At 43.3% G+C, this 22,119-nt stretch overlaps 3 protein-coding genes across 10 annotated transcripts in view; 1 reads left to right on the top strand and 2 right to left on the bottom strand.

Annotated features, from left to right (window-relative positions):
- Positions 1-524, bottom strand: part of LOC130162216 (rho GTPase-activating protein 44-like) — an 83,218-nt gene extending 82,694 nt beyond the window's left edge. For 3 of the 5 annotated variants that reach the window (XM_056365835.1, XM_056365836.1, XM_056365837.1), the window contains exon 1: positions 189-523. In XM_056365835.1, the coding sequence (XP_056221810.1) occupies positions 189-241 (53 nt within the window). In that variant the 5' untranslated portion in view covers positions 242-523. Of the gene's footprint in view, positions 1-188 lie in introns of all 5 variants that reach the window. The other 2 variants (XM_056365833.1, XM_056365834.1) reach the window with 1 other exon arrangement.
- Positions 525-2,131: 1,607 nt separating this feature from the next.
- On the top strand, positions 2,132-9,622 carry stx4 (syntaxin 4). 3 transcript variants are annotated; one of them, XM_056366472.1, is made up of 10 exons: positions 2,132-2,338; positions 3,526-3,633; positions 4,750-4,849; positions 5,059-5,133; positions 5,225-5,295; positions 5,486-5,594; positions 6,307-6,380; positions 6,766-6,903; positions 6,994-7,104; positions 8,120-9,622. In XM_056366472.1, exons 1-10 carry the CDS (start codon positions 2,309-2,311, stop codon positions 8,198-8,200), a joined length of 897 nt encoding a protein of 298 aa, XP_056222447.1. In that variant the 5' UTR covers positions 2,132-2,308; the 3' UTR covers positions 8,201-9,622. The 3 variants fall into 3 exon arrangements, with proteins under 3 accessions (XP_056222447.1, XP_056222448.1, XP_056222446.1); XM_056366473.1 differs by having other exon boundaries at positions 2,133-2,338; positions 3,529-3,633; XM_056366471.1 differs by having other exon boundaries at positions 2,137-2,350.
- The window catches only part of srcap (Snf2-related CREBBP activator protein), a 36,726-nt gene continuing 23,626 nt past the window's right edge, over positions 9,020-22,119 (bottom strand). For both annotated transcript variants that reach the window (XM_056366469.1, XM_056366470.1), the window contains 10 exons: positions 21,602-21,780; positions 20,287-20,600; positions 19,970-20,172; positions 19,185-19,354; positions 18,875-19,071; positions 18,110-18,224; positions 17,413-17,538; positions 16,798-16,974; positions 16,478-16,561; positions 9,020-16,302 (listed from right to left, as the gene is read on the bottom strand). In XM_056366469.1, coding sequence (XP_056222444.1) covers positions 11,359-16,302; positions 16,478-16,561; positions 16,798-16,974; positions 17,413-17,538; positions 18,110-18,224; positions 18,875-19,071; positions 19,185-19,354; positions 19,970-20,172; positions 20,287-20,600; positions 21,602-21,780 — 6,509 coding nt within the window. In that variant the 3' untranslated portion in view covers positions 9,020-11,358. The remainder of the gene's footprint in view (positions 16,303-16,477; positions 16,562-16,797; positions 16,975-17,412; positions 17,539-18,109; positions 18,225-18,874; positions 19,072-19,184; positions 19,355-19,969; positions 20,173-20,286; positions 20,601-21,601; positions 21,781-22,119) is intronic.

The raw sequence follows: 22,119 nt of genomic DNA, 5'->3' as shown, positions 1-22,119 counted from the left end.
GACAGTTAATGCTTTGTGCAAATCAAACCAGCTGAGCAGCAAAAGCCCATCGAGTGAATGACTGAATACTGTACGCTGGCAGCCGAATACAACAAGCGACAAATTCCTGCTTCGGCTGTTTGAGTCAGAGCCAGTTAAAGCTCCCGGCTGCGTGTCGTGAATATACGTATAGTAATACCACCTCTTACCTGCCCACGGTTTGGTTGGCGAGCTGTCTCATTCGGTTGAACTGCTTCTTCATCTTGTGTTTTTCTGCGTTACCACCGGGCGGTAGAGCCACTCCACATATCTCATTGATAGAATAAAGTCAGATCTCCGCGCTGATCTATGGCAGACGAAGAGGTTCAGTCTTTAAACATCCAGTTTATGCATCGCGGCGGGGGAAACACGAACGGCGGCGACTGTCGGTGAGCTAATTCCTCCTCATTTTGCTGATGAGGACGGTGTGTCTCTGTCATCCGCTCTGCTCCGCTCCGCTGCTCCAAAGATGCTGGACCAATTCCTCTCTCTCTCCCCCAGCACTGACAGCTCGCTGGCGACACGACGCTCCCTGCAAATGCACCATGGGAAACGTAGTTTACATAGAGTTCTTCTTACATTACCACAAATTATACTAAACCGCATTTCTAGCTATTAAATTAATTCATCTTGAGAATTTTAGGTCAAGTTACACATGGTGGAATCAGATCACAAATTTTATTTTTATTTTTCATTTTCAAATATGTTTTATTGAGCCAAAGAAAATCACATACAATGAATTGTCCTACCAATGCTCTTTTTCATCATAGAAAAGGATTATAAAATTATATTAATAAACATTCACATGTACAAAAACATATGATATGACGGTATAAGGATTGTCCTTGTGACTTGAACATTATCCAAGGTGAACAAGTGAAAGAAAAACAAAATAAAGAAATAAAAAACTAATAAATGAGCACACAAATAAATAACAAAAATAATGTTTAAGTGCTAAATAATAAATAAGGGAGAAAATATTAGTCTGAATCTAAGCACAACTCAGATGATGATGATGTAGATTATGTAGGAGTAGCAGTTTTCTGCTACATCCTGGACTACAAATGGCTGCCCAATGTATCATCAAGTCACATCTGGATTAACTACAGGTTAGTTATCTGATGTGAAATGTCAGGTGTAATAGCATAATCATTCACCAAAAGGTCTATTTGTAGCTCGCAAAAAGGAAATGTCATTGATATCCATGAGGACTTTGTTTATTATCTGTTGGCTTTATTGACAATTGTGGTGAATCTTCATTAACAGGTTCAGTCTCAATGACTCAATGGTTTCAAACTATAGCTTGGGGGTTGTGGTGTGGGGTTTGTTGCAATGATGCAGTTTGTGCAGGCAAACAGCATCATCTTGTGGCTGTGAGAGTCAAGTCTTGTAGTACATTCCCAGTCCACACAGACTATAGGACATCTAGAAAATACTGCTGCAGTGATGAAACAGCATTTTTCAGAACTTCTTATATAAAACCTTACAAACAAAGAACTTTGCATGTTCTCCCAAGATCTACTGATAAAATTGTCACCAAAAACTCACCCTTCCTAAAAAAAAAAACATCTCAGGTCTTTTATGATCTTCCAGCCAGAAGAGGTCAGCAGAGATGAAGTACACTTTATCAAAAAGTTAGGCATTCAAATCATCACATAATTATTACCCTAATTAAAAACCATTTTGTGGGACATTTTGGTAATTTTGAATCTCTTTGACGTATCTTTTTTTTTGTCATTTTGTGTCTCTCTATGGTAATTTTACATCTCTTTGGAGTTGTTTTGTCTCTTTATTGTAATTTTGCATCTCTTTGTAGTTGTTTTGTCTCTTTGTTGTCTTTTTATGTTCATTTGTCTCTTCACTTTGTTATTATTTATGTGTCTCTTTATGGTAATTTTGCATCTCTTTGTGGTCATTTTGTGCCACTTTTATGGTCATTTTGTGTCTCTATGGTAATTTTTACATCTTTTTGTGGTCATTTTGTGTATCTTTATGGTAACTTTGTATCTTTTTGTAGTTGTTTAGCCTGTCTTTGGGATCATTTTCATCTTTTTTTCATTACATTTCCAGTATTAAAATGGTAAATAAACTGTATAACTCACAGATGGCGCCAACGAGTTCATGTTTTGAGAAGAAGCAGAAGAAGAAGTGTTGGAGTTTACTTGTTGAATGACATTAGTGCACAGATAACAGTTTTTACAGTTAGTTTCTCTGCTTGGGAACAACTCACCATAGTTCAGTGTATAGTCGCAGCCCCTCTGACCTCTGACTGTCTGCTTCACCGTGAAAGATGCGGGACCGGACTAAAGAATTAGGAAACGTGAGTTTGAAAGTAAGCGGCTAACGTTAGCATCAGCGCGCTAGCCTGCTAACTTAGCTAAGTTCACTCCTTGTGTCGAGTAACGCTCGTTAACCTCTTTGTTTCACCGCGACAGTTTTGACTAAGAGACTAAATCTAACTAAATGATTAGAATAATAATGTTTAACAGCTTTCTGCATCTGAATGTTAACTTTAGCGACAGTTTATGTCCAGCTTCCGTTTCTCCTTAAATGAGCTGCCAGGCCGGGACAGGGCAGGGCTGTCCGAGTTTGTTGTGCTTAAGATGCAGAGAAAACGACGACGTTAACGTTAGCGACAAATTCACGGGTCTCACGGAAATTAGATTGTTTTAAAGACTCTCCCTGTGAAGATGATAAGACCCTTTGACGAGTCTAAGTACAATAGGGTTTTATGTGGACCTGGTCTGATATGGTCTCGGTGGGATGGAAGCAGTGAAATCTTCCTGTTTGTGTTTTATTTAAAAAAAAAAAAAAAAAAGGTGTCATGAATCTAAAATTGTGTTTTAAAAAGTCTTTACACACTCTCTGTTGATTTAGTCCAGATCTGACAAGTGTTAAGCACAGCAGGTTTTGATCCAGACCTGGTCTGATGTGGTCTTAGGTTGGGAAAACGCTGTGACATTGTCATTTCTTGTGTTTCACAAATTGAATAAAGTTTTCACAAATCTGAAACTGTGCTTTAAACAGGCTTTACAGTCTCCCTGTTAATCAGTGTTTTGTTTTGTTTTTATTTTTATCTGGACCTGGTCTGATGTGGTATAGATGGATAAAAGCTGTAAAGTCATAAATTTTTGTGTGTCTTTTGGCCTCACAGATCCTAAACTCTGCTTTTAACATTTACTGGAGTCTTTTGTTAAATCAAGTCAAGCTTTGATAAATAGAAATGTTTGGTTTTGAGCCAGATTGTTGTCTGAATCACCTTTTATTTTGCTGTCATAAACTAAATGCTTCACAAATGTGAAAGTGTGTTTAAACAGTGTTCAGGCTCTAGTTAGGATGTCAAAAACACTTTCACATTGAGTGTTGCAAAAAAGAGGATCTGTGGCTCAATATTGAAAGTCAAGTTTCCCTTAAGTTTCCCCTTAACTGCTAAATCAGAAGTGAACATCAGCATCATAACAAATCACTATGTATTTTGTATTTATTTATTTCTTGTCAATGTGACAGCAGAATGCTGAGGCGTCAGATGACGATGATGAGGGCAAAGCTCTGATGATCAAACCTGGAACCTCTTCAGCCAAAGAGGAGAAGGAGAGCGAAGCCTTCTTCAAAAAGGTGAATTTACCCTCTAAACATCACCATTACTCAACTCACAGATCACCTGAGATTACGTAGTGTTGTTTTAAAGTTTCAAGTCTTAGCATTGTCTTTCTGTAGCCAATTATTTTATGGAAAAAACCAAACAGCAAAGCCAAACATTACATTTGTGCGAAAGTGATAATATGCGGGGCTTAGGCTTTAAGTAGCAGAAAAAGTCACATGGACACAATCTTGTCTGATATGCTGCTGGTTTCTAAAATTTGTTTTGTCAACATTTCAGTCTCTGCTAATTCCAGTCTCCTTGCACTGGACTGTCACGAACAAAGACCCTGTGTTATTGCCTACTAGAGCTGAAATGATTAATCGATGTGTTGATCAATTTAGGCTAAAATGCCAAAAATGAACTTGTTCTGTCTGATCAAATGTGAATAGTTGATAGTTTTTCTTAATTCGATATATAAGCAAATTTAATATATTTGGGTTTTGGATTATTGATCAGACAAAACAAGCAATTTGAAGACTACAGTTTGGGCTTTAGGACATTTTAAAACCCAAATGAATCATTCATTAATTTAGAAAATAATCTGAGGATTAATCGTTAGTTGCAACCCTACATACTCTCATGTGCATCAAGATGGAATACTTCAAACCTGTCTTCTGTTACAAAAGATATTGCACCTGTTCTAAAGGAAGAATTTATTTTAATTATTGATTAGTTGTTAGTTAAAATTGTAATAGAAAGTTACCTGAGCCCTAAGTGTCACAGTTAAAAAAAATAATCAGTTCACAGTGATATAAAACAGCAAACTCACACATTTGAGAAGCTGGAATCATTTTTGCTTTATAGATGAATTAAATTATTCATCATCAATAATACACATTATTAAAATGGTTGTTTCATTTTCTGTGGATCAACTAATTAAATATTCAACTGCAATTGCAACTGTTAACTATGTCCCTGCCTTTAAGCAGCTAACACTTCATGATTACACTGTCGGGGTTATTTTACATTAAAACAACTAGTTTAGTACAACCTTGGCTACACGTTAATAGATTGTCCAACAGATTTAATTCTAACTAGAGTTAAGATTAAGGCTCCATAGAGTGAGATTTGTCTTTCTCATTCTGTAGGCGCAAGAAATTCATGAAGGACTGCAGAATCTCAGGAGGATGGTGTCTGAGCTTGAGAACAAACAGAAAACTGTGCTCGGTGTGGCTCTGCCAGTGGAGAGTAAGTATGTCCACTTTAACCAACAGCTGGTCGAGATTTAGGGATTGATCCCACCCATTGATCCACTGAGAAGATTTGAAAGAGTCTTGGACAAGAATGAACTCGTATTTGAACTAGTTTATGTACAGTTTTAGTGAATGCCTGTCTACACAGAGAGCACTCACATCATCTCACACAGGCTAAATCTGCTGCTTTCCTCTTGGTTATAGGTATGAAGAAAGAGCTGCAGACTCTACGAGAGGAGATAAAAACATTGGCAGGCCAGATCCAGAGAAAGCTGAAGAGTGAGTATTGATGAATAAGAAGTGAACACTGTGTTTATTTATTTTTTTTTGTGTTCACTTGAAGTACACATCATCAATTCTCTCTCCACAGGTATTGAACCCAAGAAGGGAGAGGACGATGGAAAATACATACCTATAAACGTTCGGATGCAGCGCACACAGGTGGAGCCTTAAGTGTTTTTATGCCACAACACCCTAGTTTGGGATATAACTTGGGATAAAACTTAAATTTCCACAAATGTATCATCTTATCACATCTAAAAAATATCTGGACTTCTTAATAAAAATTTGAAATCCAGCTACCATAAAATAAAACAGCTTTATAAACACCAAAACATTATTCTCTTTCCAGCATGGCGTCTTGTCCAAGGAGTTTGTGGAGCTGATGGGATACTGTAACACCATCCAGGCCCAGTACAGAGACCGAAACGTGGAGAGAATACAGAGACAACTCAAAATCAGTGAGTACACGAAGCACAGCTGTGATTTATCCGTCAGTGTGTTGGGTTTGTGGTCTGTGGTTTAATTCGGGGAGATCACAGTCTAACTGATCACTTCCTGCTTGCTGCTGCCCGGCTGCAAGTTTCAGTTTGTTTCATGACATTCGTCACGTTACATACTCACAGATCTGGTTTGTTCTCTTTAGTGGATTTTCCCGTCAGGTGCCTCATGCACATTGTGATTAATTCAGTCTGTTTCCATTTGCTTTTATTGATACAGACAAGTCTAAAAAAAATTTTTTTGTCATATGTTTTTTTTTTTTTTTTTAATACATTGAAAAGGCGTATTTAAAACTATTGGATGAAAACCCCCAAAGTGTTGAAGCAGAAATACTAAAACATCTGATGGTTCCATATTCTCAAATATGAGAATTTGCTGTTTTTCGCCATCTTAGATTATAGCTAACTGAGTACGTCCAGGTTTTGCACTGTTGGTCAGAGAAAACAGGAGATTTAATGTTACTTTGGGCTCTGGGGTATTGCAATGGTGCATTTTTCACATTGACACTGTTTCTCTGTGACACTACAGCGTGTCTCAGGATTTGTTTAGCAGACTGACAGAAGGTGAAAACAGAAGACTGATAGAGGAAGCTGGGAATATTTTTATTTTAATTTTCAGTGTCTGTCCTGCAACTTTTCTTAAAACACTGATCTACTTCACTTCTCTCTTCAGCTGGGACCAATGTGACGGACCAGGAGCTGGATGTGATGCTTGAAAGTGGGCAGACGGATGTTTTCACTCAAAATGTGAGTACATGTGACCTTTCAAGATAAAAGGAGGGTGTCAACGATGCAGCTGCGTGGAAACCACAACACCTACCTCTAGCATCTCTTGGAGGAAAACACTTTCACAGTTGCAGGTCAACTACAAGCAGCAGTGATTGCAGTGTCTGTAAATGACATGCCTGAAATGACTTGCTCTGTTGTAGCCTCTCTAGTTGATCACACTGGACCACAGATTTGGTAAGCATGTGAAGGACAGTCATGTGCAGCCCATAGGTGCGTCTTTAGTGTCACAGTAGCTCATAGTGTGGAGAGTGCAGTAGATGAAAACCCTGAGACCTCATGACTGTTGGCAGATTATTCTGTCAAATGGATTACAGCTAATTGATATCTGCACTGTGGTGCACAGATCCTGAGCGATGCTAAAGCCACAAAGCAGGCTCTGAACGAGATCGAGTCCCGACACGATGAGATCCTGAAGCTGGAGAGGAGCATCAAAGACCTGCATGACATGTTCCAGTACCTTGCCATGGAGGTGGAGGCTCAGGTAAAGTAACGCTGACGGAACGCTCTCAGGCTCATCTTGGTTTCAAGAAACATCTGTATCATGAACACATTTTTGTCTTGTCTCCTGCAGGGGGAGATGGTCAACCGCGTTGAAACCAACATCAAACAGTCTGCGAACTATGTGGAGAAAGCAAAGGAAAACACAGAGCAAGCCGTCACGTATCAGCAGAAAGCACGCAAGGTACGATGTGGACAAAAAGCTGAAAGACACCATGAAACTTTGACTTTCTGGAAAAACAGAAAATCTGTACTGGTTCCAGTCCCAGTCCCAGTGTCCATCCTGGTGCTGCATTTATGTCATATGCCTGCACCTACCAGCAGCTCTAAAGCCAAGTAGTCAACATTTTATATCTTGTTTGTTTAATTCATAGAAAAATCAAAGATACAGATAATACTCCCGCACATAACCCCCCTAATATGAGAAAAGAAAAGAAAATTACCTTAAACAACCTTCAGTTGATATGAGACGTCCATATTTGTATAGTTACTTTAAATATCTTTAATAGTGTCTTCATGTCTTATGGTAATTATGAGAAACCAAGTTAGAAAAACTGTTAGTCTGTTTGTTGTAATTCCAAGTTGGACACAGTGAAAAGAACTACAGGCGCTGAGGCAGCATCGCTGGCAGTTACATCTGAATAAAATCCAAAATGAGTTAGTCTGTATCTGACCTGTTAAAGCCAGCTTTTACTTTACTGCTCTGAGACTTTTAAATGAACAATAATGATAATAATAAAAAAACAAAAATCTGGTTTCACATATTAGCATAACGAAACAAAATTAAAAATTAAGTTTTTTACATGGAGTAACTACAAGAGTCGCAACAGGAGTAACCATGTTGGAATAATGTGTTAACACTTTCGATTCATGAGCACTAAACTGGACAGACAACTAACGGAGCTTTGTCTCAAAGTCTGAAAATACTGACGTTAGAACTGGACCATACCCTGCAGAACTCACCCTGCAACAAAGCCATCACACACATTTAAGTAATCCTGCCCCTCTATCCCTCCCATCAGACCGAGCAGAAACAGGGAGACACAGGGACACAGAACTATAGTCAAATGTTGTTGTTGTTTTTTTTTCCCCATATGTATTCCTAATTATTTCCTGACCTAACATCTTGTCCTTTAAGATCGAACCTGTTTGATTTTGCATGTGTGTTAACGAACTTTTCTGTCTGTCGCCCTCTGCAGAAAAAGGTTTGGATCGCAATCTGTTTGGCCATCCTCATCCTCATCTTAGTCATCTCGTTGGCCACCAGCTTCGGCACCTAACAGCAGGCGGTGTGAGTCGGTGGTAGATTTTGGTTTAGCAGGAGCACATTATGGGTAAAGTAATCCCCCCTCTCTTGTAAATATATCAGCCAACAGGATGTACAGGGGTCACATGGTCAGTGGATTTTCTCTGTTATCATCCCTCACTTTCATTTTGGTTTTCCTCTAACCTTCCTGTCTTCCTAACAGGCCTTTTTCTCCTTCTGTTGTTTTTTTTTAAAGAAGAGATGTGCTCTCTGTTGTTTTAACTCATAAACGACCACAATCTCCCCTGCATTTCTGCTTCCGCTCAAGAGGCCGTGCTGCTGGTTTATGGACCCCCACCCCACCTCCTGTCAAACTCTGGTCGTCAACAACAGAAAGACCAAGACAAATTGTGAACTGTTACGTCAGTGCCCCTTCCCCTCCTACATTTAAATAAAAAAAAAAAAAAAAAAAAAAAAAAGAGGAAACAAGTGGCCTTCAGCGGGGGCACAATGCAGTATTGAAACCTGACACTGGCGCTGAACATACTGTACTCAGGAAAAATGCATTCGTTCTTGTTACGTTGTCGTTTCTGGATGAATTGGAGGTGTAAAAAACAATTTTAATAGAGTAGTGCTTTTCTTTTATCGGCTAATATAATTGTACATAACCTATAATGCTGAGAATTAAAGACATACTTTATGCAGATGATTTTTAAAACTTGAAAGTTGTTTCAAACTTCCTACATGTGATAGGTGTAAATACAGATTTTTTTTTTTGTGAAATAACAGCCCCCCCCCTTTTTTTCTTGTCTCAGCACTGCAGGCCCCCCTCCCCCCCTTTTTATTTGTGTGCCCAGGTTGTATTTATGATTTACATTGTTGTGTAAGCTGCTACAAGAGAAGTTCTGCAACAACACAAAATGAAATCTGTTTTTTTTTTTCTTTTCAAAACTGTGCCTTCTTCATGTCAAGCTGAGAACGTGATGTTGTGCACTAACATTGTCAAGAAGGGATGGATTGAGTTTTTTTATTTAGTTTGTATTCACACGTTTCCACTCTGAGTCTTTGGCTTTACCTGACACTATACTCTGGATTTAGACTTTAACCTGTTATTTTTCTTCACATGTTTGTCACAGCGTGCAAAGTCTCCATTTAGTTTAGCTGGAAAATCCTGGAAATAAGAATTTACAGAGAGAAGAACCTGCCTAGCACCACAATGTGACAAATCTGTAAAGAAAACTAAAATTAACAAAAACAGTTGATGTTAAAGGGCGTACAGTCCTCGCTCAAGTCTCCTTTGGAAGCAGAGAAGTGCCCATCGGCACAGTTAACAGCAGACAGGAAGATATTTAGCAGCCACTTTGCTACTGTGTAATATTATGGCTGTTGAATTTTGCATCACTCATTTATTTTAATACAGTTTTGTTTTTAAAATAAAATATTGCCATGTTCTGTTCTTCTGTGTCTGTCTTGTTTAATTCAGAGTACCGGTAGTATTTTTATTGTTACCATGAGGAAGTATTTTATTTTAAGTTCCTGAATTTCACCCACAGTTAAACAAAAACCTTCAACACAATGAAAACTGGCAACAAATTTTTGGTCTTTTTATTCAACTGTAATTGTCTTAATCTTTCAAGTAAAATAATGTGGAATTACAAGGGATCAAAAAGGAATGCAACAAATGAAAGAGACACAAATCAAAAAAATAAGACCATCACCATGTACTACCCTCCCACCCCCACCCCCACCCCCCTCCAAATATAACCTTTGCTCAAAATCACTTTCGACAAGTCCAAAAGTAAATCGACAATTTACAGTCATCTGGAACTGTACCAGTAATTTTATTCACATATTTTGTCCAAGTAAATTTTTTTTTTTTGCTTTTTTTGTTTTTTACATGAACAAAGAGCAATGAAGTGACGTGACAAAAAAAAAAAAAAAACTCAGGTGAAAAAGAAAACATTAATTTGGTAGCACTGATGCACAGGGTGTTTTTCTTGATGTTTTTTTTTGTTGGGGTGTGTTTTTTTTTTTGTTTGGCTTTTTTCTTTTTTTTTTTTTTCTTTTTTTTTTTTTTAAATAGAAGCTCAACACCCCGGCTTCAGGTGTTTCACAAGGCAATCTGAGGTTCAAACCCATTTGGCCAAAGAGGCACTCTTTAATTTCAACAACATTAACTTGCCCTTTCAATATAAATACATGACAAAGTGGATTTAAACAATAACCTCCTTTGGGAAGATTCGGGTTTTGTCTCCAGATGTGACGTCTTCCATGACAATTTGCGACTTCAATTAATACATTTCCAAACGGGAAGCGATACATTGTGAGATACCAGGAACCAATTATTTCACTCAAGTTGATGTAAAAAAAAGAAAACAAATTACTAGACCACAATGTACTCAAAAAGCCGAGGGCCATGTTATCAGATGTGCAAATGAGAAATGCAAAGGCTGGATTTAAAAATGAATCCAATGAACAGAAATCGACATGGAAAAGAAGGGACCCAAGCAAAGACAAGCTCCAGCATAGTGCAGCAAAGATCACATTGACAGATCTGTTTCTCTTCCTAATACCCTGGAAGAAATAATAAAATATGCATAACTTATCAACTGACTACAAAGAAACAAGTCAGGACAGCTGACGAAATTCTCAAAACCAAACTTTCTAAAACCTCCAACTTACAATACAACTGGTCACTCGAAAGTTTATGTCACACAAATGACTTTTCATTTATAACCCTGATAGAGGGTGCTGTATAATCCCATCTTAACACATAAGATCTGAGTGTTCCAGTCTTTAATGAGTACAGTACATTATGTGAACTAACAACTTGCCTTTATTACCTCCTGCACCTTTGTCCCCCCCTCAAGTCCAAGTGGTGAATTTATCCACTGCACCATTTCTCTGTCTGTTTAGGGACGCACAATGATGGCGCCACATTTTTTTTTACCCTCAGTCCAGCGTCCCTGAGCCTTCCCCCAGCCGACAATAGCTGAGCTGGTGAGGGGACCAGCTCCAATTGGAAAGGGAGAGGGCCCAAGAGGCAGGGAGGTCCCTGGCTTGTGCAGCACTCAGATCCCTTGCATTGTTAAGAGAAGCAGACAAAGCAGCAACCTTGGAGGTCATGACGAGCTCTCGTATCGTGCTCTGCAACAACACTCTGGATTCCATTGCTTCCCTTTGGCACTCCGATCATGTCTTGTTGTGACGCTGTTGACTGGCAGAGGAGCGGGTGCTTGCGGCCGGTGACCGGGCCTGCACCGCTGCGAGTGCCGCGACGCTCCGCAGCACCCTGTCCGGTGTCCCCTCAGTTCCTGAACCGCTGGTCACCTCCTGCGAGAGCCTCTGAGACCTCCTGCTTTCCTTGCGGCTCTCCCGCTGTTGGCCCTGCTTCTCTTTTTTGTCTCTGCTCTTCATCCGATCCGAGCTGCGGTCCCTCTCGCGCTCGCTGCCGGAGGAAGCGCCGCGGGAGCGGGACTCTCTGTGCTCCGTGTTTTGAGAGCTGATGCTATGGGTCCGTTGGCTGCTGTTGCTGCTGCTGCGACTCCTGCTGCTGCGTCCGCCGCCGTCGCCCTCGCCGTCACTGCTCATGCTGCTGCAGGCGCTGTGGCCCCTGGACAGAGACTGGGCCTCAGCCTCGCCTTCCTTTCCCCTTGACAGCTTCCTGCTCCCCCTGTCCTTTTCCTCTGGCTTACACCTCTTGTACTCCCCTTCCAGGGGCGGAACCAGAGAACCGGGGCACTGCCTGGTGGAGCGGGAAGCAGAGCGGCTTGACTGACTGGGTGTTGAGGGTTTGCTGCCACTGCTTTTACTATTAGTAAGAGTTACAGAGTTGCTCTGAGGAGAAGCTGGTACACTTTTGTTTTTAGGCTTTTGGTTCTTGTCAGAAGAGGAGGCAGGCGAAGTCCCGGTGGACTTGGCTGCTGAGTCTTTCCGAGTGGTGTGGCCGGGGGTGTCCACTCTGCCCTTCATTGCGAGAAGCTTGGCTGCTGCGTTGAGTGCTGAGCATCTCTTCCCCAGGACCTCAGGCTCAGGAGGCAACGAGGGGGCGCTGTTCGTCTGAGCTTTACTGTCTTGTGAAGGCTGACATCCCGCAGACTTTCTGGTGATCCTGACAGAAGATGTATCGCTGCCAGACTCTCCGCCTGTAGATGCGTTGGCGTTGTTGGATGCGTTTCTGTCAGTGCTGTGTCCGGGTTTCTTCCCTGGCCGGCTGTTGCCCTTCTCCTTCTCCTGATCTTGCAGCCTCCTCTTGGCTGAGCGAGTCAGCCGGTGCTCCTTCCTGCTCTCGCTGTTGTCTGAGTCGGAGGAGGATGAGGAAGACCTGGAGTGCCTCCTCCGAGAGGTAGAGGTGGTGAGGTCCTCCTTGCTGCCTCCCTCTTTTATTTCCCCACCTTCCTCCTTTATCTCCTCGTCCCCTTCTAAGGTGACGTCTACTCGCCTCCTCTTTGCAGGATGTCTGTTTTCATACGTCCTCCTGTGGTGAGCGTGGCGAGTGAGGGTTGTGGTAGAGCCTCCAGATGATGGAGAAGAAGAGCGAGTGGACTCCTGGCTACTCTGGCGACTAAGTGGCCTTTTCTGTTTGGGAGGTTTCTGATCTTCAGTAGCTTCCTCCACTGTTGGAACCTGTTGCTTAGGTTCTTCTTTGTGAGGGGTGGTTGTAGTCTTTGCTTCTCCGTCTGCACCATCCCTTCCTGGCTCCAAGTCTTGGGTCTCAGAGGAACTCTCCACCTTTATCCTTTTAGGCTGACACTTACAGATCTCCTGCTTTTTGTCATCCTCCTCCTTGCTTGTCCCTCCGGCCGCCACAGCATCTACTTCCATTTCTGTCACCGGGTCCGAGTCACTTTTAGAAGCAGAAACTTTCTGTTTAGACTCTGTAGATAGTTTCTCAGATGAAACACTGGAAGGAGCAGATGTTAGTATCTGGGGCAGGGCCTCCGTATGGGTTGGTGTAGACACCTCTGGGGAAACACCTGTGGGTGCAGAGTTTTGGGGGGTGGTCTCAGGAGGAGCAGCTGTGGTTGTCGTTACTGGCTCAGGAGCAGCTGTGATAGTGGATACTTGGGTAGTTGCAACAGTGTTTGTGGAATCAACTGTAACTGACTTTTCTGGGGTTAACGTAGTTGTGGCGACAGCATCTGTGGCAGTTGTTACTGGGGGCGTGATGTTGACAGTCTTTTCTGCAGTTGGTGCAGGGGGAGCAGTAGTAGAAGTGTGTTCTTTGGAGGGGGCTGCTGCTGCAGGTGTTGTTGCTTTGACGACTCCTGTTGGGGGTGACGAAGTTACTGCAACCACCTTTGCTTCTGCGGCTGTAGTAAAACTGGCGGGGGCTGTAGTTGGGGAAGGGGTGCAGACTGGACTGGGAGATACTGCTGGGGACTTGACAGCTACTTTTTCCTGTGCAGCCTCTTGCACTGTTTGCACCAGTTTGGCTGGGACGTTGGTGCTTGTTTCATGCGTCCTTGTTTGGGCTGGAGAAGATGGAGCTGTATTCGCAGCAGATGTGGCAGCTGTTTTTGTTGGTGGTGTTGAAGAAGCACTGCCAGACGTGGCTGGGCTTGTAGTTGGGACTGTTGACGAACTTGTTGAGTTTAATGGACCTGCTTGCACTGGTTTTAGTGGGGCTGTTGTCATCGTTGTTGTTGGGTTTGATGAACTTGCTTGCACCATCTTTACTGGAGTTGTTGTCGTAACTGTTGTTGGGCTTGATGGAGCTGTTTGTACTCCTTTTACTGCAGGTGTTGTCATAGTTGCTGCTGAGTTGGATGAAGAAGCTTGGACTGTTTTCGTTGTTGTTGTCGTAGTTATTGCTGTAGTGGGGGAAGACGTTGAGGATGGTTTTGGTGAAGGTGTAGCTGGGCTTGAGGAAGTGGCAACTGGGGCGGAGCTTACAGTAGTCGGAGCAGACGTTGAAGGTGACAGAGCAGAGGCTTGTGGCGAGTCCTTTGCTGCAATAGCTTTAGTTATTGTGACTGGTTTCACTGTAGTGGTGACTGCTGGTGTAACACTTACTGGTTTTGATACTATGGTTGTAGCTGCTGTGATTATTGTGGCGGGGACTGATGTTGGAACTGCTTTGACAGCCGTGGTGGGTGGTGCAGTTGCAACTGGTGTGGTAACCGTGGTAGTTTTGGCAGTGTCTGATCCTGTTGTTTTCACAGCTGTAGAAGTTGAAGGTTTTGGCTCTATGGGAGCTGTAGATGGTGGAAGTGTTGGTTTTTCACCTGGAGGAGATGATGAAACGGTGCTGACAGGTGGAGGTGGAGGTGGAGGTGGAGTTGTGGTAGCAGTGACTGGGATGGTAGCAGATGTGGAAAGTGTTGAAGAGGATGCAGAGGAAATGTGGGTTGATGTTGCGGCTGAGATCGGAACTGTAGCCGGATCTGAACTAACGGTTTGGGTTGAGGCTGATGTGGAGGCGGCCACAGGGAGGGGTGGGGTCACATGGGGTGCAGGTGCAGGTGGTGTTTGGACCGAAGCTGAGGCTGGTGTGGAGGTTTGTGCTGGATTTGGAGCAGGGGCTGAAACCTCAGTCTTAGTGTCCGTTTCCTCAGCTGTGGTGGACTGGGAAGCCTGACCTGTGCTGATGACAGCAGCTGTGGGGGTCTCTGATGATGCTGGCTCTGTGCCAGCATCAGTTTTTGATAAACCAGATACATCAGTAGTGGCGGTCTCTTTTTTAGAGTTCTGTCCTTCACTAACAGTGTCGGGCGTGGTTGTGGAGTCTTTGCGGGGACGACCCCTCTTCCGTTTTGGGGAGAGAGGCGGGTTCCCCTCCTCACTTGGCAAGGTGGGCTGCGGGGAAGGAGTCGCTGTGTTGTCAGGCTCAGGTAACCTCGGGGGGGTCTTAGGGGGCCGGCCCCTCTTTCTTTTCAGAGGTGTCACAAGAGAATTCACGCTGGACTCTGAGGAGGTTGAAGTGGCGTCTCTGCCTGGCAGCGTGTCTGTTTTCCTGGACTGATTTCCTCCCCGTCCTCGACCTAGATGCTGGTGTTGCTCCCCCAGCTGAGCGGCCATGCGAGATTCAGTTTCCAACCTGCGGCGTACAGGAAGGTTTCTCAGCACAGGCATGTCAGGAGAAAGATGTGGTGGAGAATATGGAGGATAACTTCTGACAGGCTGTGGCTGCACTGACGGACTCGGGGTGGAGTCTTGGTCCTGAGGGGGTTTGGTAACAGTCTCTTTAGTTTTGCTGTCAGGGCTCGGTGGTGTGATGTCTTTGTTTGGTTCATCAACAAATCCAGCAGCGGCCTCCTCCGCAGTCGCCTCTTCTGAAGAACCTCCACCTCCAGTGCCGCTTCCACGCCGCCTTCTCTTTCTCGGTTCCTTCTCCTCCACCACAGTGACAAGCCTCCCTGGAAGCTTCCGCAACACTTTGGCTGATGGGGAGTCTTCAACCAGGCCCCGCAGGACTTCACCATCTGCAGACTGGCGCTTGCGAGGCGACCTGGAACTGGTGGAGGGGGGAGACATGGAGCTGTGGTCTTTGCTGTCATCATCTTTTGTCTGACTGTCCGCCGGGCCGCTGGATTCGAGCGACGATTCAGATATCCTCCTCTCATTCTCCGCCTCCTTGTCCTCTCTGCCGGCTTTGGAGCTCTTGCCATCAGTCTCCATGACACCCTGTTGTTTCCCTCCAGGGGGTGAGGTTGAGGGAGGGGAAGGCACTGGACTGGGATGGGAGCGGTTTGGTAGAGTCCTGGTTTTGGTGGTCTGGTGGTCTCGGGCAGGTGATGAAGCTTTTGAAGATTTGGTGGAGTCTTGGAGTCTTGTTGATGAGGAGGTTTTTTGATGGTCTGTGCGTGACGGGGTGGTAGACACAGCACCTGTGTCTTTGGCAGCTCCTCGTCCTCTCAGACCAAGACGGGGTCTTTCAGGCACTTCTCTAGGGGTCGTAGGCTCAGCCTCAGTTTCCGGCGAGGCGCCACGAAGCCGACCACTGGTCCTTGTGGAGGTGACTATCTTGTCCTTGTCCTTGGGTTTACGGCCACGGCGGGCAGGAGCTGGTTGAGCGGGCTCCACAGACGCTGGCGGTGACAAAAAGTCGTCATCGTCATCGTCAGATGAGGCGTGAAGTTTAAGCCCCTCCTCCTTGGCCTGGTCCAAGCCCTTCCTGGCAGCCTCCACTTGCTCCTATAAACACACAGGAAGATATTTACATGAATGAAGGACACTGTGATGGACATTTCTGACTATTTTCCAATATTTTATAGCCTAAACAATTTATCAGTCTTAAGTTGAAGTTGAATTTATTATCAAACACACAAATTTTATTTAATATAAAACTGAGGTGAAGATGTGGCCTTACCTCTGCTTGCTTCAACTCTTCTTTGCAAACATCTTCTAATGAGGCTTCCAGGAAGTTCATGGCGTAGCGTTCAATGGGAGTGAGCTAGAGGAGGGTAGAGAATATGGTGCGTCAGCTGAGCACAGACGAACTGTACAGATATACTTCAGATTTACAGCAGAACACGATCCCGAATGATGTGAAATACCCCCACCTATCCAGACAACTGGCAGTGAGGTGATGTTATAGATGTATAATCCAGATTTCATTCAAGAGCCAAACCAAAGTTCTGTTCTCGATTCCGATTAATAATTCATTTACAGATTTGAATGATTATTCACCTGCTCCACTAGAGCAGCTATTTCCTGCTCAGCCTTGGAGAGCTCCTCCACTTCCTCCTGTTCCCCTCCGTCATCCAGCGGTATGTTCTCGTTGAACTCCGCCAGCTCTGCCACCTGCTCTGCTTTGGCCTGAGAGGCTGCCACGATGTCCTCCTCGTCCTCAGCACGGCACAGGGCCTGAAAGAATCAAATCAATTAGAAATATAATCAAATGATAGTATCAAATACAGCAGTTACACAAAACTTAAGACATATTTTGATGGTCTGAATACAGGACAACACAAATCACAAGACAACTCTTCTTTTCTAAAATTTGTTTTTGAGACTTTTAAATTCAATTAAATTCAAGAAACTTTATTTACCCACAGGGAGTAATTTATTTTTGAGGATAGGCAGCAATTCTATATTCGTCCTGCTATTCACTGGATTATTTTTAAAAGCACCCTGCACAATACTCTGTGTACTGTCAAGGAGATTGTCCAACTTTGTCCTGTAGATTTCACAGTTCACATCTAAAATCTGCTGCAAAAAAGTGTTTGATTTTGACGATAACCAAGAGATAGGTGCTAAATACATAATATCTGTAGGTGTTATGTCCCATGAGATGTCTCTAACCTGCTCCAGAATGGTGGTGCTCTGTTTGTTGACGGCCTCCTCCTCCTCAGCTTGGGGCACCGACAGCTCCACGGCCATCTCTCGCTTCTCTCCGTCATTCATATCAAACAGCTCTCGGATGGTTTGCTGAGGGACGAAATGTAAATGAGGTACATTTAGCGCCGGGGAAATGGTTCTCTGTACTTGAGGAAAAACAAAAGTAAGAGCCACTTGAACCGCCTAATGTAGTGATATTATCACCGCTACATACTCCCGACAACCAGCTGTGCTAGTCGTGTCATTTATTTAGTGCATTAATTAGAAAATACAGAGACGACGGCGTACTTGCCGTGGTGGTATTAATGAAAAGGTCGATCTGAACCAATTTAATTAAAGGGTACGAGGACAGAGCCTGTGTCTTATGCATGTCATTCAAACACTCAGCTACACGTTTGTTTAGATGGTGATTCATCATCACATGATTAACAGACCAGTTATGAAAGGCAGCAAAAGACAACTAGAAAGAAACCCGGAGAGAAACACAGCTGATCTCATTTTAATTATTATTTTATTATTATTTTTATTATCTTACAGCTGCTGCTAGAAATAGTGAGACGTGGTGAATGCTGCAATAAAAGCGGTTTCCTTTGTCCCTTTGTGTGGAAAAACCCCAATGAATCATCAGTTTGTGCGAAGCGGACTCACGGTGAATTCCTACCTGTTTGAAGAAGGCAGTGGTGAAGTTTCCTCCTTCGATCGCCATATCTCCCAGCATCCTCTTCTGGTTGGCTTTCTTTAAAATGTTCTCCTCCACCGTGCGCTCGCTGATCAGCCTGAAGAGGAACGGTAACAAAAAACCTTCACATGTTGTTGAAATCACATTTATTCCTTACGGGGCTCTGGAGTTGTTCAGCAGTGTGAAGCGAATACCACAACCTTAGTGGATTAATTGATAAATCGATGGAATGAAAATGATTCAGCAGCTATTTTTATGCAAAAAAAAAAAAAGTCAAACATTCTCTGGTTCCAGCTTCTCAATTTGTTTTTGGGCTGTTAGACAAAACAAGTGAGCTGAAGACATTAGGGGGTTCACAGTCTGACTAATGTTGTAACCCTCTGTGTCTTCTCTCATTTTCTCTGCACTGACTGTCTGAAAAATCCACTGTGCGCCACAGAAATCAGACCTGCTTTCCACTGACACTAACCTAAATCCAAATTTTTCCACTTAATCTGAACTGAATCTAACCACTTTCCCGTCCTTTATACTGGTTGCTTTAATCATGTACTTAAGGTCAAAATCAAAGTGAAAGCTTAAACAGACCAGATATGACAAGAATTTAAAGAGACTTTGCCTTTTCGCCACTCTGACTGTATAAAATTTATCCATTTTCTTGAAGTGTCTAGTTGTCTCCTTCATCTTTTGCTCATGTTAACACACTTTTGTGGTCAGTGTGAACTCAGAGGTAAACAGCAGCACTGTCACCTGTAGATGTGGACGTCTCGGGTCTGGCCTATACGATGGCAACGGTCCTGCGCCTGGGCGTCCATGGTGGGGTTCCAGTCACTGTCGTAGAAAACCACAGTGTCTGCCCCGGTCAGGTTCACCCCCACACCTCCGCTGCGAGTTGACAAGATGAAGCAGAAGATGCGACGGTCTGCGTTGAAGCGCTCCATGAGGGCCTGAGGTAGAAGAAAAGAAAAGAAGGTGCACAGAGGAGATATTTTGATGAATATTTTTCTTTCTTTTGTGTATATGAAAGACAACACAATTTTCACATGATTATTTGACTGACCTGTCTCTGCTCCACGCGGGTGCTGCCGTCCAGGCGGAGGTAGATGTGTCCGTGGTAGTTGAGGAACTGCTCCAGGACATCCAACATACGCGTCATCTGAGTGAAGATCAGCACCCTGTGGCCTCCTGTCTTCAGCTTTCGCAGCAGAGTGTGGAGAGTCTGAAGCTTACCTGCACACGGGGGGACACAATAGGAACACAAATTACTTAGTAAAGCAAACAAATCCCCATTTGAATAATAAATTACTGTGCAGGCACATTCAGGCAGGTATGGGGCACTTTTTGAATATTGATCTTGAAGTAATCAAGGAGATTATTTCATGCTATCGGTAATAGGTCTCATCTAAATCAGGTCTACGTGAAGCATCCATTTTAACATCAATAAAAGAAATTGATTTAACAAGGCAATTTTATGAGCAGGGCTTTTGAAATGAATAATAAGTAGACCTCTGTCTGCTATCAGTGAGACAAGGCAGACAGCATTATGACAAATAACATATTCTTCCTCTTACAAATGAAAATCAATACACTCAGGACTCTCACTGCTACAGCCTCACTTGGTCTGGTTTGACCAGCAGCTTTTGGCAGCAAACTTTAAATCGATATCACTGTGGTTTTCTTTACTTGTGCCACTTATTATTATTATCCAGTATTATCCAGCTAAAATAGGGTGTTAAGTTGCTCTTTGAGCACAATAAAGAATATCAGCTCTTCCTTCTTTAAAGATTTGCTTGAGTTTTTCTGCCCATGGAGTCAAAAAATCCAGTTTTAGGCATCTTGACTCACCACAATCATATTGTATGAGCCTCAGGTCCGGGAACTGGGTCCTCATGTTACACTGGATACGATGGAGACTGCGAGTGAGTGGGGCAACTTGAGTTGATAGCAGGGAGGAGAAGACTGTCTGTTTGTGGCTCAGGGAGGGAGGAGGATGGCAGCAGTGCATGGAGATTGGAGGAGCCTCGACAGGGGGAATCACGAATGTGTACCTAAAATGAACACAGAAAAATAAAAAGATAAATCACAAATCTTTCCCTTAAGTTAAAGCTGTTGTATCCTCTGTAATGCATCATGTAGGAAACAAATCACTATCAGTTATCTACCTGTCTATCATGTCACTCAGCAGCCCCAGCCTCTCCTCGATGCTGTGGATGGCCTCTCTCACAGCATGACTCTGACACCAGTAGTCGTATTTGTTTTGCCACTGTGCGAACAGACAGCTGCTGTGACCCGATCGGCCCCACTCGCCCTGAGAGCTCTGGGCGGCCGGGGAGGGACGAAGACTGGGGAGAAAAGTCAGGAAGTCCAAAACCTCCAGGCCGTACACAGGCTTTGCTCCACAGTGCTGCTCGTTGACTCGAATGATAAAGTCCAGCCGGCTGTCGTGCTGCTGTTTGTGACTCTCTGCTAGCCATGACTGTGGAGAAGGAAGGTAAACAAGAGTCAGGTGATACAAGTCAGCTGTGATACAAGTGGTTAAAACAGCACTGATCATGTTTTAATGGTTGTCTGAGTACTGTACATTCTCATGTAAAAACCAATAATAGCCAGCACCAGCAAATAAAGGCAGGTCACCGATAAAGGCCGAGGAGAGACTACCTGTAGCCAACAGATCACATGGTAAATTTAATATTTTACATTTCCACAGCAGTAATTCATCAGTACAACAGAGTCATGTTACCCTCACCTGTCTGCTGATGTTAGTTTCTCTTTTGAATATAAATCATATATTTAATACTCATCTCATCTTTATCGATGTTAAGCTATTGTTATCAATACTCAACACTTGTTGGGGTTTTTTCACATTAAAAGCCTTCCAATAACGAAAAGGCTGCAAGACTTTAACTGAGTTTCATTCAAGCTAACATTGGCTGAATCCGGATGTCTGGACCGCACCCACAGACTCACAGACTTGAGGGGAAGTCCGTCAGTTAATGTTGGTATAATATTGTGTTTGGCAGCTCATGTAACACGAACATTTTACCACACATTCTGAACAGATCTGGTTTATGGTTTATTACTATGTGAAGTAGAAAATCTGCATGCCATACATAAGTTAAGTCAATATCAACACCCTTATGAACTCATAAAAATACTTTGAAATGAGTTACAGGGTCTGAAATTTCAATTAATCTCCATGGAAACACCTGATGTGACTCTTGCTGCACTGAGGAAATAGCCATTATACTGAATTTATCAAGACAACAGGTAAACATAGAGGAAGGTTGGAGTTTGTTTGCCTGAGGAAAACAGGAGATTAGAAATAAAGGCCGGTCACTAATATAAAAGCCTGGTTCTCTGACACTGAGGTAAATAAAGGCCACTGTTTATTTCATGGTGGGAGAAGCTTTATGTATCTTGTAACTTATTGAGTGCCATTCAGTAGTCATCAGTTTTCAAGAGGTACAACTTGCTCACCATGTGGAACGGAGAGCGAGGAGGTGGCCGAGGCACTTTCCTGGGTGGAGGGTAGGCTTTTGCCCCCGCACTGGGCCTCGACTTCGTGGTTGCCGGTGTTTGACTGCTGCTGCTGCTGCTGCTGCTGTCACGTGGTGCTGTTGAAGCCTTGGACACAGAAGATGAGGGGGTCGCTGGAGCTGCGGGGAGGGTAGAGGAGAGAAGAGGGCAGTTGTAAGTAACTTGATTCTGCAGTACAAATGGCCGTGGATGTGCGTTTGGTTAATACAAGGAAACTTCAGGTCTCTCTAATCCCCTTCCATGGCCACTGAAACCAGGATTCTGGTTTACACCACATTAAAGAAATTAGCTTCCTGGAGAAAGCTGATTGTATCTTGATGAGTAAAGTGCATGTAAATGTAATATAACTTTTTTGTGGAAGAAACATTATTTTTTTAATTCTTAAAACATGTCAGAATGGGATCTTTAAATAAACAGAACTGGCTTTGAGATACTCTCCTGCATCTTCCCTGCATGTC

Source organism: Seriola aureovittata, chromosome 21 (genome assembly GCF_021018895.1).
Source record: "Seriola aureovittata isolate HTS-2021-v1 ecotype China chromosome 21, ASM2101889v1, whole genome shotgun sequence".
In the NCBI taxonomy this organism is placed as follows: domain Eukaryota; kingdom Metazoa; phylum Chordata; class Actinopteri; order Carangiformes; family Carangidae; genus Seriola; species Seriola aureovittata.
The sequence above is the reverse complement of the archived record's forward strand: the minus strand, read 5'-3'. Positions and strand labels throughout refer to the sequence as shown.

Bases quoted from the DNA above. Each gene is read 5' to 3' on its own strand.
- stx4 (XM_056366471.1), top strand. From the start codon at position 2,309: ATGCGGGACCGGACTAAAGAATTAGGAAACGTGAGTTTGAAA. The intron at 4,850-5,058 runs GTAAGTATGTCC...TCTTGGTTATAG, and splicing joins TGTGGCTCTGCCAGTGGAGA to GTATGAAGAAAGAGCTGCAG. The intron at 7,105-8,119 runs GTACGATGTGGA...CGCCCTCTGCAG, and splicing joins ATCAGCAGAAAGCACGCAAG to AAAAAGGTTTGGATCGCAAT.